The sequence below is a fragment of the Rutilus rutilus genome (assembly GCF_951802725.1).
Source record: "Rutilus rutilus genome assembly, chromosome: 6".
Classification (NCBI taxonomy): domain Eukaryota; kingdom Metazoa; phylum Chordata; class Actinopteri; order Cypriniformes; family Leuciscidae; genus Rutilus; species Rutilus rutilus.
The window spans coordinates 28,544,236-28,561,713 of record NC_140214.1 but is presented as its reverse complement, the minus strand read 5'-3'; the positions used below and the strand labels follow the sequence as shown (position 1 = coordinate 28,561,713).

General features: G+C 36.3%; 1 protein-coding gene across 1 annotated transcript; it reads left to right on the top strand.

Moving 5' to 3' along the window:
• Nucleotides 1–8,264: 8,264 nt before the first annotated feature.
• bcl6ab (BCL6A transcription repressor b) lies at nucleotides 8,265–14,538 on the top strand. Its single transcript, XM_084411242.1, has 9 exons — nucleotides 8,265–8,633; nucleotides 10,159–10,328; nucleotides 10,409–10,630; nucleotides 11,267–11,902; nucleotides 11,987–12,078; nucleotides 12,579–12,737; nucleotides 12,822–12,952; nucleotides 13,038–13,175; nucleotides 13,792–14,538. The coding sequence occupies exons 2-9, from the start codon at nucleotides 10,168–10,170 to the stop codon at nucleotides 13,933–13,935; spliced, it is 1,683 nt and encodes a 560-aa protein (XP_084267368.1). The 5' UTR covers nucleotides 8,265–8,633; nucleotides 10,159–10,167; the 3' UTR covers nucleotides 13,936–14,538.
• The last annotated feature ends 2,940 nt before the right edge of the window (nucleotides 14,539–17,478 follow it).

Below are 17,478 nucleotides of genomic sequence, written 5' to 3'. Positions count from 1 at the left end.
CATCCAATCAATTCCCAATGGACAAAATCAAGTCCTGCCCTACATTTTTTACTCAGATATACGTCACAATAGGGAAGAAAAGACTAATTATGATTCATGCCGACTTTAATATGATTTAAGATTATTAATTATATCTTCTCAATTGCGCAAAAGAAGGAATTAAGTTGTCCGGGTTATTTCTATGTCCTCAGTTTCTTTGTGTTTTATGGTTTTCCCTGATCCTGTTTGCCTGTGTTCTCATTCATTAGTGTCCTTGGTTACTGATCATGCCCTAGTTTGTTTCCATGGTTTCTAATTAACTACACACCTGTTCTGTTTCAGTTAATTAGCTTCTTCTGTGTATTTAATCCCTGAGTTCTGTCAGAAGTTTGTGAGTTCCTCCTGTGCTCTTTTCCTTGTTTCAACAATTATGCAACATAATTTCGGCAATTATGTTGAAATCATGTTGGTTGTGTATAGTGTTTGTTTCTCCTGAGTTCATTAAAAGTATCTTTATAGCGCATTCTGATCTTTATTGTTTATATACGCTAACCGTTGCATAAGTAAGTTTAGTTACGTTTTCTGTTTCAAACTGCACTAAGATTTGCATAATGCTGCCTAAAGGTGTGGTCATGTTTACTGTTGTTCAATGAATGTTTGTGGTAGAACAGTCATTTCAATAGGAATCCACGCAATCAGGAATTTCCTGTCAGAGCGAAAGATTTTCCAACACACATTTGACAACAGATTCAAGTTGGTCACATGGATTTGCTATGTTGACCAATAGAAAGCTGCTTCGCTGAAATGTTGCTAATGTGACTGCACATTTAGACACAATGACAGATTAGATATTGTAACAATTATTTATGAAATTGATTTGATTGCCTTAAAATGAAAAAAATATATATTTGTTGTGGTTTCTTTAAAAGTTGCTGCCTTAAATTAATCAGCCTACAATCAACCTGGATGTTTAAGTCATTTCAACTTAAATTTCATTAAACTGACTTAAATGAGTTCATTCTTGTAGAACTTATAAAAAAGTTTAAAATTGCTTAACTTATTTTGACGAGTTAAGGCAATGTAAAAACTAATGTTGTCATATCTAATTGATCATATAATATTTAACAGTGTGAAGTAGGAAAGGACGGGGCTATGGTTTTTACATTACAGCCATAAACACTCTCAGAAAAAAAAAGGTACAAAAGCTGTGACTGTGGCGGTACCTTTTCAAAAGGTGCACCTTTGTACCTAAAGAGTGCATTTAAGTCCCTCAAAGGTACATACTGGTACCAAACGTGTACATATTGGTGCCTAAATGGTACATATTAGAACCCTTTTGAAGGGTACAGTCCCAGTGACAGCTTTTGTACCTTTTTTTCTGAGAGTGAACCATGATTTGTTGCTTTGCTGTTGCTCATTAAAGAGGGACATTTAATTTGACAAACATTTAGACACCCATGCGTGCAAGATGACTCATCAGTAATTTTGTTCTGTTTTTTTCTGGAAGAGAAATACTGTAAAATTGGAAATATGTTTTTGCTGAAAGATAATATTTTCACTAATTTCCACACCATCAGTAAAAAGGGTACAAAAGCTGTCTCTGGGGATTGTACCTTTTTGATACTCATGTGTACCTTATTAACCACTAAAAGGTGCATATTAGTACCTTAAAGGTACCATTTGAAAGGGTACCGCCCCAGTGACAGCTTTTGTAAAAAAAAATTTATAAAAAAGGCTGCTAAAGCTAATAAAAATCAACTCAAATCCACACAGGTCAAATTTTGAACGGTAATATGACATAACCAATAACTCTGATATGTACAGCACAGAAAAATAAACCACTGTAATGTAAAGAAATGCTTTAACTTTCACACTTATTTCAAAACAAATTCGTGAAATCAGAAAATAATATGTATTTATGTTAAGACGAGCGTCTGTGTGTGTTTGTAGATGAATGAGGAACTTTATACCTCTCTGTAGGTGCAACCTTGCCGATCACCGTGAAACCTTAAGAACCAAAGCACAGAGTGAACTCATAACCACAATCATTGAGTCATGTATGACCTGTAAATGAATGCTTTTCTTGGAACAGCCTCAACAACTTTCTGAACTGTGTCTTTGATGTGTGACAGTGATGAGTAAAAAGGATACAGCATTTTTGCCATTGGCAGGTATATTGATTTGTGTGACATGTGTAAGTAATTTGTATATACAGTAAAACTATGCTACTAAAAACAAAAAAGTACCTCGATTTACCATTCAAACTAGCATTATAAAACAGTACAGTCTAATTAAAGCAGAAATGTCTGATAAACTCTTAGGTGGGCCAAAGATTTTTCAGGGTGGGTCGTAAAAAAAACAAACAGGCTCTAACAAAAAAGTATGTTACCCGGGGTTTTTGCTCAGTAAAACTATAATGAATATATTATGTGTGCATGTTTCTGAAGAAAAGGATGACCTTCCTCACTCTCAGCCGTATGAATGTGAAGTGAGCCATAATTTCTCTAGAAAAAGTCATTGTCCATCCAAATTGAGATGAAAGATCTGTGACAGCATTCGTTTCCGATAGGGCACTTTCCTCTTCTAAAGAAAGAGGAAGCGTGTATTTGGATATGTGAGAGGTGGGGGCAGTTTCACAATGAGCTTTAAGAGATATGACATGCTGCCAACCTTTCACAAAGAAAGAACTTCACAAACAATTTCCCATACAGAGGCAATACAGAACAAGATGTGCTACATAAAAACGCAGCATTGCAATGATTGTCTCATGCTAGGCCATCTTTCAGCGCTTTGTTTGATTAGAAGTTACAGTCTTCATTTCTATGCTACTTTTTTGCTCTCCAAATGTTGTAATTTCTCCTCATAGGTACACCTTGCTAGTACCGGGGTTGGACCTCCAAAACTGCCTACATTCTTCATGGCATAGATTTAATAAAGTTCTGGAAACATTCCCAGTCCATATTGACATAATAGCATCAGTTGATGATGAGACATCCATGATGAGAATCTCCTGTTCCTTCACATCCCAAAGCTGCTCTATTGGACTCACTGTCATGTTCAAGAAACCAGTTTGAGATGAGTTGAGCTTTGTGAGGTGTGTGTTATCCTGCTGGAAGTGGCCATCAGAAGATGGAAACACTGGTGTCATAAAGAGATGGAGATGGAGATCAACGATACTCAGGTCGGCTGTGGGGTTTACAGTTTTTCTGAATTGCTTAAACACTTAACTCCATTCTCTGAACCAAATTCTCAATAGCCTAAACCTATTTGTCGAATAAATCACTCTTTTTGCAAAACTCTAAACACATTCTCACTCACTAAAACACATTTTGCACTGTGACACATCGCAAAACAACACTTAACACAAGAGGCAACAGTTAAACACAACTACAACACAGTTGTCAGCGTTGACAGACAACAATTCGAAATTGTTCACACTTATTTCTCATAATGTGATCAAACCAACTGTATGAAATATGAGGCAGTTTAGAGTGCATAGACGACACAGGTGCACTGATGGAAACTGAGGAGGACGAGGACGAGAAAGAGCAAGGTGTGGACAGTGTTGTCAAAGTGCTGGATGTGTCAGACTGGAAGGTTTTTTTCCTTCGTCCTGGCAAGAGACAACATTGCCTGTGATGTGGACGAAGTCCTCAGGCCAGAGCCAGCAGGACGACGTGATGCTGAAGCAGAATCAATCTCTCATTGACCTTGATTTTCCAGTTGCATAACGTACAGTATTTGAGTGTACCGTGACATGCTGAATAAACAGACATTCAATAGGCCTATGCTATTCAATATTCAGTACAATACTATACTTGCAGTGCATATACAATATATTCACCTTAATCAGCTGCAATCACTATACTTTTTTATAATTGCAAAAATAGTTTTTGTATATACGGTCTGGATGCTGTGTTCTCCATTTTTTTATGTAGTGTCTGATCTGTAGTGCTTATTTGTGTAAGATCTGAAAGCATTGCTTGATTTTGAGTACAGGTGAAATGGTTTTGAAGCAATTGTTTGACTTTGCCAGAAGAGTCAATGGTTTTGTGAGTTTAGTTTGAAAAATTGGATTTGTGTTTAATGTTGTGAGAAAATGGGTGAAGGTTTCAAGAAAGGTGTCTTAGCGATTGTGAAAAACTGTAAACGATGCTCAATTGGTACCGAGGGACCCAAAGTGTGCCAGGAAAATATCCTCCACACCATTAAACCAACACCAGCAGCACCAGCTGAACCGTTGATACAAGGCAGGATGAATCCATGCTTTCATGTTGTTTACGGCAATTGAAAGACTCATCAGATCAGGCGATGTTTTTCCATTTTTCTATTGTCTAATTTTGTTGAGCCCGTGTGAATCATATCCTCAGTTTGCTGTTCTTATCTCACAGGAGTGTCACTGGTGTGTGTTCTGCTGCTGTAGCTCTTCTGCTTCAAGGTTCAACATGTTCAGAGATGTTCTTCTGCAGACCTCGGTTGTCACGAGTGGTTATTTGAGTTACTGTTGTCTTTCTATCAGCTGAACCAGTCTGGTCATTCTCCTCTGACCTCTGGCATCAACAAGGCATTTTCTCCCACAGAACTGCCGCTCACTGGATATTGTGGATACTGGATCACTGGATATATCTTTACCATTCTCTGTAAACCCTAGAGATGGTTCTGTGTGAAAATCCCAGTAGATCATCAGTTTCTGAAATACTCAGACCAGCCCGTTCGACACAACCCTGCCACGTTCAAAGTCACTGAAATCACCTTTCTTCCCCATTCTGATGCTCAGTTTGAACTTCAGCAGATCGTCTCGATCATGTCTACATGCCTAAACACACTGATTTCCTTCCATGAGATTGGCTGATTAGATATTTGGATTTTCAAGCAGTGAACAGGTGTACCATAAAGTGGACGTATATTGCCTATTATGATTATGTTGGGTGTAATGCATAACTAAGAAATTAAGTACTGTAATTTAATTACTTTTCTCTTTAAAAAGTAAAGGGATTACTCTTAATTTTTCTGTTATTTAATTACAGTTACTTAAGATGTAATTGCATTAATTACTGTATAGACTATAGAACAATTCTACATAAAACCATGTGTTTTTAACATAAAAACTTAACGGCTAATGATAGAGATTTTAACGTGACCTTCTCCCTTTAAATACTTTAAATAGCCTACTAATTTATGCAATTTTATATAATTTATTTGAAAAAAAGAGAGAAGAACAGTTTTACGTCTATCCTTGTATTGTTCAACTGGTTGAGGTTGATATGGGATTCAGAAAGTAATTAGAAATCCAATACTTTTTTTAGAGAGAGAGTATTAGTACGGTAATCTAATTACACTGGCGAAGATGTAATTTGTAGCTAGTAATTAATTTCTTTTTAGATTAAATTACCGAACACTGATTTTTGTATAATATGGCAATTGAGCCCATCAAGCCAATTTCTTAAATAATTTTTTACAACCCATATAGCTAATTTATATAGTCTAAAATCCTAAATCTTTATTCTTAAATCATGTAAGTATTTTAAATATTGTACTGAGTTTGTTGAAAAAATATTTAGTAAATAATTGTTAAAAACAGTCTAATTTAAATGATAGAATAAGGCAATTATTTTATATAAAAAGTCAAATTATAAATTTTCGAACAAATAAAGTAAGCTAAATACATGTCAAATCATTACAATACAATATTTATTTATAAAGCACTTTTAAAAACAACCAAAGGTGACCAAAGTGCAGTACAGAACAGAAAAAAATAAATAAAAATAAAACAACCAATAAAGAAACACAAAACAGGATCAAATCAAATCAAGGAGTATTAAAAGCCAAAGAAGTCTTTAAAGAAGATTTGAAGGTGGAAACAGAGGGAGCTAGTCTAATGTAGAGAGGCAGACTGTTCCAAAGTTTTGGGCCTGCAGTCGCAAAAGCGCAATCGCCTCGTTTTTTAAGTCTAGATCTAGGCACAATGAGTCAACAGTGATCACTATCTCAGAGTTCTAGAAGGAGTGTACGGACATATTACACACTAGCTGTAGACGGGAGAGGGAAGACTGAGAGACACCACCAGTTTTATTTTCGTTTCAATTTAGAAAATTACTTGAAAGCCAAAGCTTAAGTTCATTTAAACAGGCCAACAGAAGTTGTAAAGCATTTTTATCGTTAAGTTTTAAAGGAAAATAGATCTGAGTATCATCAGCGTATAGATGAAAGGATACTCCGTATTTATTAAAAATGGAAGCCAGAGGTAGCATATACAGGGTAAACAATACCGGCCCGAGGATTGATCCCTGTGGGACTCCACAGTTTAGAGGTACACTAGAGGAGGACTGATGACCAATACGAACACTAAAACATCGGAACCACTGTAAGACTACGCCACGAAAGCCCACAGATATCTCCAGACGTCTCAACAGGACCTCATGGTCGACTGAATCAAATGCAGCACTCAGATCTAATAAAACTAAAGCCATGGATTTCCCAGAATCAGTTTCTGTGAAAATATCGCTCGAAACTCTTAAAACGTTTCATTACAGCCAAGTATGATTGTAATTGAGTCAGTGCAACTCTCTTAAGGATTTCTAGATTAGAAATAGGACGGAAGTTAGAAAGAGAGGAAGGAACCACTTTTTTTTTTTTTTTTTAAGATATGGTGTCATCACAGCAACTTTAAGACTGTTAGGGAAAGAACCAGTAGACAGGCATTTGTTAATACCCAATAACAGGCCAGGGCCAACTGTCCATAATTTGTCTCAGGAAAAAAGGTGGAATAATATCCTGAGGACAGATAGTTGACCAACAAGGTGACCAACAATTTCATTACATGAGTCCAGATCAGTCAGCTCAAACTTAGAACATAATGGATCATGTATGTATGGAGTTAGCATGCATAAAACAACTAAAATAACATATTCACATTCATCAGACCTGTTGTAACTTCAGTACTCGATACTTTTATTACAAATGTTGTTTTTTTTTTTTTGTATTTTGGCCTCTGGACCTCTTATCACGTAAAGGAATTCATAATCGACTATTATTTCTGTAATTTTTTTCTTTTTCTTTTCTTTGCTCTTGGAGTACCTGAATGTGTTAGGAGAGAGTTTACAACCTAATGTGCAAGTTTCCAGTAGCTCTTTGGGACTGATGTATAAATAGTGTTGAGAGCTGTGTGCTCTGCGTTATGGTCCTGAATAGCTGCTTTGTTGAGTGTTAAGTTACACTGCTGAAGCAGTCATGAGCTTATGAGTGTGTGTGTGTGTGTGTGTGTGTGTGTGTGTGTGTGTGTGTGTGTGTGTGTGTGTGTGTGTGTGTGTGTGTGTGTGTGTGTGTGTGTGTGTGTGTGTGAGAGAGAGAGAGAGAGAGAGAGAGAGAGAGAGAGAGAGAGAGAGAGACACTATTTGCCTCAATTGCCATCTTAAATCTATGCTGTAATAAATCTGTGAACTCCCAGATCTTGTGATGTTACTTTAGAGAGCATGAAAAGGGTAATGTTAAAGGGGAAGTTCACCCAAAAATGAACATTCAGAAATTTTGAAATTACACCAGCTTAAAGTATCAAAGAGCACTGTTTGCCATAATATTACACAATGTTTTGTTATGTTTTTGTCTGTAAATTGAAGTACATTTTTATATTATTCCCTGAAAATGAATGCAGAGACCATTTCTTTGGGAGAAGTATTTATTAGAGGTTCATCTTTCACGTTTAGTAATTTATCTAGCTAACATATGTTTAGATAAAGGGTCCAAGACAAGTTTGAGCTTCTTCTTTCTTTTTTTTTCTTTCTTTTTAGGCCTAAATTTTGCAAAACTACAGTCAATGTCAAACAAACTCATTGATTTGGAAGATATATTTTAAACCCTTTATGAAATATGCAAATGAAATTAATATATTCAATACATTATTTTTACTGAAAAATATAGGCCTATATGAAATATATTTTATAATTGAAATATATACATTACTCATTAAATACACCAATGTACAGTAAATATATAAACAATATAGGCTATAAACATAAAAATGTTAAATAAAACGTAAATTGTGGAATCGGCATAGGTAATAATCTAGAATTGGAGAAAAACAAATAGCTAATGTCAACAATGTTGCCTTTTTACACATCTAACGTCATGAGAAACTTATCTCGGACAGACAAAAATAGATTGCTTTTTGTACATCTGTGTGATAACTTCATAAGACTAAACTGTAGCCTATTGATGGCTTTACATTGAGTCAATGGATGTGTTAATTCAACATGACATAATATACACATTAATGGAGGGGTCATATCGCGAGGAATCTGTACAGCAGTGAAAGGGTGGCAAGAGTGACGTAGATCATGACCGCGTCCAGGGAGCAATCCACTACATACAGACAAGCGGATTGTTATTACTCCAACAACGTTAATAACTAAGCTACTAAAAGCAATAAAACGAAGTACACATGTTAGTTGTAAAGCATTCAGAATGATTTATATGATATTTCTGGTAAGCAGTTGTTCAGCACTACAGAAGCGAGAAGCCCGAGAGGTCTGTCCCCCCCTCTTCTGTGTCAGTGGTTCAGTCCACTGGTAAAATTCCGAGAATTACAAGCTGCGTCTTCTCAGAAGAGTTCTTCCAAGAACTGTCTTCGCTGGACTCTTCCAAGAAAAACACACCAGGTGACTCTTTTCTATCTAGCAAAAGGTCTAGACTAAACAACAGACGCTCTAGTCTAGAGAAACGAGCTGTTTCTACAGTTTATTTTATAGTGTTTTAAACCAGACTACTTTCTTGTATTTAGACGTGTCGAGTTAATTACGCAACTCCACTTTTGTCGGCCTAATTGCGCGGATAACTAATCTTATTCATCTCATATGTCAGTTTCAATCTGTTACATTAAATTCAGTGAGGTTAAGTAGATTTAGGAAGCTCACTCGGGAGTGTGTAATAACGACAGGTTTACGCAACTTTATATGGGTGGGAAACTAAGTTTATTGCCTAGAGTAAGTTAGACAGTCTGTGTGGTCGTAAAACAGTAACTTAGACGCGTATAGATCATGTTATATTATTTCATAATCACTGCATTTTTAGAATACATTTTTACAGGATTTCTCTGAATTTGTCATTCGGCCATGCGCATGTGATGCTGGTGAACTCTCAAAATGATCCATTGAATGGAAAATGTTATAAATGATCAATGGTTAATTGTCAGCACGCGAACATAATTATTTTATGTTCTGTTACGATTGCGTCAGCATTCAAGCACATTAATGAGATTATTTACTGTATGTGTACTGTAATCTCTATTTCACCGAACATTCATGTGTCAAACCGAAACGCCTGGTGTTTAACTTACTCCAAACACCTGTAACAGAGTCCACTCATTTGACTTTAATTTTTTATACCGTTATAACATTTAATAAACCGTCAATATACCACAAGGTTTAATAAATATCAACATGCACCTTCGCTGTTCAACAAGTGTCAGTGACGGGAACAACTTCATGCTTGCATCATGCTGGTGTCTTAAATCATACAGCCTACTGCTCACTATATAGTGATGTTTGTCGTAATGCTAGTTCTCAGATGATGCTAAATTTCTGAAAATTATATAAAATGCTTAAAGATGAAGTTATGGAGATCCAGTGATATAAAAGCATGAATAATGCTATTTAAGATGCCCAAACATGCTGTCTAGGTAAGCAGCTCGCTAGGATTTGTCTACACACTTTGCCATCGGTCTCTCAAGTGAAGTGCGTTTATCTAATATGAAAGTATGAATATAGTAGTTTCGGGTGTTTAAATATTTTAAAGAATGTATAAGTGTCATATTTTTCACTAAAGAACTAACTAAAATCAAATCAAATAAACGATCTCAAAGCAAACGATGACTACAGGGTCACAATCCCAAAATGTTATATATTTCACAAAGTATTTTTAATACAAAATGTTTAGGCTTAATGTGAAAGTTGGTCATACCTTCAGTTTGCAACTGTAACTTTGTGGACATCTAGTGTTCATCTGACTAAACTGGCACGTCTTCAGTTTTGACGTAGCTTATTAACATTAGATGTAACATTACCACACTGACATTCAAATGTAAAAAATGTATGGTGTGATTTAGTTGTTTATTTTTATTTTATTTTAGGTAGAGATATTATTTTTTGCAAATTTTTTACTATATTTTGAACTATTTCTGTGCAGGTGAACAAAATGGCAAGTGCAGCAGACGGCTGCGTTAAATTCACTCGCCATGCCGGTGACGTGCTGTTCAACTTCAACCGGCTCCGCAGCAGAAACATCCTGACTGATGTCACCATTGTGGTCGGCGGGCAGCAGTTCCAGGCCCATAAGACTGTTCTGATGGCATGCAGGTCAGTGTCAATGATTGGAAATAGCAAATATATGGCATGCGCAGTAAGTGACATCTGTATTCCTTCTTGTCTTTTCCCAGCGGCCTCTTCTACTCCATGTTTGCCGACACTCATAAGAGCAACTTGAGCTTCATAAGTTTAGATCCAAAGGTGGACCCCGATGGCTTCGCCATACTGCTGGAGTTCATGTATACGTCTTGCCTCACTCTTAAAGATAACTTCATTATTGCCACCCTCAACACAGCCACATACCTACAGATGGACCATGTGATGGACACATGCCAGAGGTACATAGACTCCAGGTGAGTGCTTACAACGTCACAAAAACATTCAAGCACAGACTAGAGAAGACTGTTCATAGGCATGTGATTTGTAACTGGACCAATGGTATAATGCTCATTTTTGTCGATTAAATTATTCTACTTAACATTTGATTCATTCATTAATTAAAAAGCAGTTCACTTTATTATGATGAACTTTTTTTTTTTTCTATATCGAAATTCAAATTCTATTCAGACAGATAGATAGACAGATAAATAGACAGACAGATAGACAGACAGATAGATAGATAGACAGACAGATAGATTGGTTAGATAGATAGATCGAGATATAGGTAGATAGATACAGATAGACAGACATAGATAGATACAGATAATTTACAGTTATGCCAATAAAGCAATTTTTATTTTTTTTATTTTTTAGATGGGATCTAGAGATAGATAGATAGATAGATAGATAGATAGATAGATAGATAGATAGATAGATAGATAGATAGATAGAGAAATTGGACTTGTTGAAAATGGTATAAAAGTTTTGCAAACCAATATGAAAACAACACAAATACGAAGATCACTGAACTTGACACATGTTTTAAACAAGATTTCCTTTTTTTATCTTGGACTGAATCACTGACTCAAGTTCTACTGGTTTTGTTAAAGGGGCTTGTGTGTGAAGCAGACCAGAGCAGAGATGCTGGTTAATCACGGCTGTTTAACTTCAGAAACTCCCTTCATCCTCCGAGATGCCCTGAACAGCCAATCCAGTGTGAACTTCAGCACTTACGGTCCTCCCAACCTGCACTACGCAGTCGGCACTTCCACAGAAAGCCCGACTCGCTTCTACAGACATCTACCTCTCCCGCTGGAGACCTCCAACACCACCAACCCCCTCTGGCAGATCCCCAAGACCGGCGTAATAGCCCGTCAACAGCACTCCACCAGGACCCTGACTAATGCAGGAGAAGAGAGGAACCGTCCATCTGTGCTCTTTCGTTCAGCTCGAGCTGAAGCTGAGGGAGACCGGAAGGCAGAGGTGGAGAACAGCAGCGGTCCCGAGAGCCCTCTCAGATCAGACTGCCAACCCAACTCCCCTGCGGAGTCCAGCAGCTGCAGTCGAGGGGCGGCGTCCCCTGCCAGCTCCATCACTCACCCAAAGGCCCACAACTGGAAGAAGTACAAGTTCATCGTGCTGAACTCCACCGACGGAGCGGCTGACGGCAGCTCACTGACTCCGTCCCACGCAGTAGCAGAATCCACCAACAAGAACTTTGAGGAGCATCTCCTCACGGATAGAAGGTCAGTGTGGCGAAAGTCTTGGGTGCCAGCGCAAGCATTAGCATCTGACGCAGTGTTTGTAAACGTGGTGTCGTGTGTTTTCAGATCTGCAGATGATTGCATCAAAAAAGAGGAGCGTGGCTCTGCACTTCCCAACACTTTGACAGAGGAGAGCAGCTTGAGACCCACAGGACCAGGTGAATACACTTGTTTTGTGATGTGATGTGATGTGATGTGACAGCACTAATTTATTAATATTTATGTATTTGATATAATAGTGATGTATATGCAATGTCTATTTAAATATTACAATAGTTAATAATAACAATATGCATTAATATTTAGGCATTACATTTTATGTTTGTTATATATATTTGTGATTTAATACCTATTTCAATATTTAAATGTTTAAATGTTTTATATAATATAATCACATTTAGCAGCATATGCATGAATGTGAAAGATACAGCAGTACTGCAGCTAACTTCTTTTTCCCACAACGTCTGCTATTCTTAATTGTTGTGGATAAAAGTCTTTTGGCATCTTATTGACGCCTAGATCATTAGTATCATAACAGATGTAGATATGTATCGGATACTGAAGTCACAGTCTGAACAAACAGATCTGATTTCATCACTAAAAACCTGAAATGTGTGCAGTGTTCAAAGGCTAATAACTGTTTTGCTTGTCCTGGCAGAGAGGGACAGACTCTACTGTAGCGAGTGCGAGTCCAAGAGCGAGTCTGACGCAGAGAAGCCACAGTGGCTGCAGGACGGAAAACCATACAAGTGTGACCGCTGCCAAGCCATGTTCCGCTATAAAGGAAACCTAGCTAGCCACAAGTCCGTCCACACAGGTAAACAAACAAAGACTATTCTTCAGCGACGCTCTCTAAAACCCGTTGCCGTTTGAACATTCTCCAAATGGTTTATAATTACAGGAGAGAAACCGTACCGCTGCAACATATGTGGAGCTCAGTTCAACAGACCTGCCAATCTGAAGACACACTCACGGATCCACTCAGGGGAAAAACCATACAAATGTGAAACCTGCGGCTCTCGCTTTGTCCAGGTAAAAACAAACTCCCAGACCGTTTCTGCAGAGAAACCTTTGTGTCAATCTGAGGCGCTTCATCTTCTTCTTTCTGGTTTCCCAGGTGGCTCATCTGAGGGCTCACGTACTGATCCACACTGGAGAGAAACCGTACCCGTGTGACATCTGCGGCACGCGCTTCCGCCACCTGCAGACGCTGAAGAGCCACTTACGGATACACACGGGCGAGAAGCCTTATCATGTGAGCACTTTCTCATCAACAAACACTGCAAAGTTGATAAACACAGTGCAGAGTAGCTGCCAAATGAATATTAGCAGTACAGTTTGAAATGTCGCGTTTCATAGTATACTTTGAAACTGTTAGGAGATGTTGCGATGTCTACTATTTTAGACATAACTGTAAAACTATTGAAGACGAAGAACGAGGATTCCTGTGCATCTGACCTCAGGTGTTGCATTCTCAACGCTGTCAAAATAAAAGTCCGACACTTAGCAGCCAAACAACACAAACTATGGAAGACCATTTCTTCAAAAGTCATAATCATGACATACTAAAGTCTTACTAGCTTTAGTTAATAAATAGTTAATCTTAGCATTCTAACTTTTATTTTATTTAGTCGAAATTATGAAGTAGTACAAATTAAAATCACAGTTATGATTAATAGTCAAAATTATGACTTTCTGTCTTAATCTAAAACTTTTTATGTCAGTTAGGATTAACTTATGATTACATAATTTAGTATGTCATAGTTTTGAAATTTTATGTGAGTCAGAATTTCTGTGAGACAGAATCCCCCTCCCCCACCCCATTTAGGCATTTAATGTCCTAATGAAATGGTCCTGGCTTCTGATTTCAGTGTGAGAACTGTGACCTGCACTTCCGTCACAAGAGTCAGCTGCGTCTGCATCTGCGGCAGAAGCACGGTGCCGTCACCAACACCAAGGTCCAGCACCGCAGAAGCAGAACAGACCTGCCCGTCGGCTCCCTCGTGACCTCTTGAAAAAACCTCAAACTGTTCAGAGACTCGACAAAAACCTTATCAAGTAAAGCTATGCTGAAGGAGATCGGATCCTTTACCGGTACTGCCACAAGAAAAGCTATCAGAAAATACAGATGCTGATACTGCATGGATCTTTGTGATGCCAATGTCCGTGATCACTCGCATGGTGAAGTTACATATTATTTCTGAAATCTGAAGGGCTAGTGCACCAGCACGTTCTGGTTCACACTTCATGATTTCAGCCGGGTCTCACGATGGTTTAAGATCTGAACAATTCTGTAAATACTGACTTCCAAGCATTGTACTTAAGTTCTTGTCAATACACACTGCAAATTCTTAGTGTAAGAACAACATTTTAACTTTATTTATTTTTTTAAGAATGCTATTTCACTCCCTCTCCTGGCAAACTATGCACTGTATATAAAATATACAAGGGGAAGATTGGTACAAAAAGAATTATGCAATTGCAGTGTAAACGTTTTATCAATGTGGTACATTTAAAGATGCTCTGTTTGTCTAACAATTATATTGTATTTACATGTGTTTGTACAGTTGTTTTGGTACTAGAGGGCAAAATGTCCTTGCAATTAAATATTTGATACCAAACAAATGAGTGCAAAGTTCGATTTGTATCCCCCCCAACACACACACACACACATATTTAAGAATCTTGCATATAGACAATTTTTTTATAAGTCTAATGTTAATAATTATGTGCAGCTAAATGGACTCAGCAAAACCTGAATACTACAGATGCAGCTTGAAATGCTTTGCATAAATTACATTTCAATTTTTGTCAAAATTCTATTATTTCATGCCACAAAATACATACTTTTCAAGAGTTAATTTGTGTAGCTACTATATATATATATATATATATATATATATATATATATATATATATATATATATATATATATATATATATATATATTTAAGTAGTTGACATGATAGTGTGATATGCTATATTTCATCTAAAACTCTTTAACTACATTTTCCAGTTCTTTTATTATTATTATACATGGGTTTTATGAGATAATAATTAGAAGACAACATGGACGATTTAGACTCTTAAAAATGCTGTAACACTTTACAATTCTATTTGTTGGCGTTAGTATGAGCTAACAATGAAGCACTTGCTTAATTTCAACATTTGCTAATACATTATTAAAACAAAAGTTATTTCTGTTAATATTATTTAATGGACTTGAGATAACATGAACTAAAAAAAATGAACAGTTGCATTTTTATCAACTAACACCAACAAAGATTAATACTCTAATAAATCTATTGCATTCTTTTAGTTAATGCATTAATCAACTTAAACTAATGGAACCCAGTAATCCATAGTATTTCCACATTGTTTAACACTAGATGGCATTGTCAGGCTGATTCATTCATCAACAAAAGTACTGAGGTCACTATTATATGCAAAGCTCTTATCAAGCTCACCTAGTCCTTCCACAAATGAAAAACAATGTGTATGAACATAGATTTGTCCAAAGGACCACTATTATTGCGCTGGAACATGAGAGGTTCGTTCACAGGCACGGGTTGATCTAGAAAGACTTTATTTGCTTCAGTTTTACAACTTCATACTTTCAGTTCATATAAAGGGCCATTATTTTTCTCTGCTGAATGTGAACAATAGTCAAACAATTGGTTGTACATGCTTTTGTAGTTAAGAATCTGTTTTCCTCTTTTCTATTATAATTGTGTGAAATAAAAGGAATTCATAAACTGGTATCCTGTTTAAAGTCTTTACTGAAAATAGCCTGTGATAAACAACATTATAGCTCTAAGATCATTCTCAGAAAATGGTGTCAGTGCTGCGCTGACAGTGTGTATTTGAGAGGTCTGACTCTATGTTGTGTGTAATCCAAATGAACTTTTAAAATAAAACTTCAATTCCATTTTTAAATATATTTATCAGAATACCAGGCTTATTTATATATATCACAGTTTAAATGTGTGTACAGAGAACAAAATGTACCTTTAATTAAAATTAATATGATTACATAATGTTTTTCAATATTTCTGAAAAAATGCAGCATTTCTTTGCACCCCACTCTGTGTTCAACCATATAATGCTGTGATATTTCCCACTTTAAAATGAATGGTTTCATCTTTGTGATATCAAGTTAACAGAAGTTTCTTAATAGACGAATAATCATCAGTATTTCATTATATACACATTTATATATCAACATGGTCAAGTTCATAGAAAGAAAGAAAAAGAGAACACCTAATGAACAACTTCGAAAAGAAAACCTTTAGTAATATTGCGAAATATTACAACTTAAATAACTGTTTTCTATCTTAATATATGTTTACAATGTAATTTATTGCTGTGATTGGAATTTTCAGCATCATTAGTCTACTCCAGTCTTCAGTGCCTCATGATCCTTCAGAAATCATTCTAATATGATGCTCAAGAAACATTCATTATTATTATCAATATTAAAAACTGCTTACTAGGAAAACATTTTTAGGATTCAATTATTTAATTTCTTTCAAAAACACTGACTTTTTTAACAGTAGTATACGTTTATAATAAAAGTATTACAAAGTTATGAATTAAAAATGTATTACGACATTGTAAAAATAATGTAGAGCTTATTTAGTTATTAGGAATTAACAAACTTAAAAGAAATAGTTTAAACTTTAAAAGGTAGGCTACACTAACGTCCCTCTAGCAGTAAAATAACAAAACTACGTATTTTGTGGAAGAACATTATTTTAGTTGTGCTTTGACTGTGCGGATGAAAATGACCCATCACAATAAATATTATAGTGCTTTACCATGAACTCTGTTAGAGAGCTACATAATTTATCTGTTCAATAAAATACCTACTCACCTGTTGAGTATTAAGTTCCGCCATCTCCGCGTTTTTACAACATTTCAAATCCCTCAGTTCTCGCGGGGTTTTTTTAACGGGTGATTCCCCGGAGGTTGGAGAATTAGCTATAAATAATATTATGTCAAACTTTCTCCCAACCTATTCCGCTCCCACACCAAACACTCGTCAAAGTAGCCAGACAAACTTTTCTATATTTACAGATTTGACGAGATATGAAAAGGCGAGTGACGTATGTACACAATTCCCCGCGAAAACCATCCCGACAGGGCTAATATTTAACCACTTATAAAAGGCTTACCATAGTGAATCAGGGTAAAACAAAAAGACGGTTTGAAAGAAAGATTGATGACGTTCTCATTATTTGAATTCTGATCATTTTTAACAAAAAAAGTTACAGTGTAAGAATCAGTCATTACAAAATACACAAAGAACAGTTTCCTGGAGAAAAAAAAAAAAGAAGTGTTTTTGAAAGAGACACTAATGCTGGTTCTTTTCTTTTTTTTACATTTTCAATTTATTTCATGTGAACAAAAATGTTTAATGATGCATAGCCTATAATCACCTGTCATGTGAAGCTAGCATTTACCTCAGGAAGGCTTTTGTTCTTCTCCTGTAGTGCAGAACTTTAAAATATTGAGGTAAGAATCTTACAAAATTCAAATTAAGCATTCGACTGGAAGAG

What these genes read in the sequence shown, in the direction of transcription:
- bcl6ab (XM_084411242.1), top strand. Translation starts at nt 10,168, where the DNA reads ATGGCAAGTGCAGCAGACGGCTGCGTTAAATTCACTCGCCATGCCGGT. An exon ending in CAGAGGTACATAGACTCCAG is followed by an intron (nt 10,631 to 11,266) that starts GTGAGTGCTTAC and finishes GTTTTGTTAAAG; the next exon opens with GGGCTTGTGTGTGAAGCAGA. An exon ending in CCACAAGTCCGTCCACACAG is followed by an intron (nt 12,738 to 12,821) that starts GTAAACAAACAA and finishes TTATAATTACAG; the next exon opens with GAGAGAAACCGTACCGCTGC.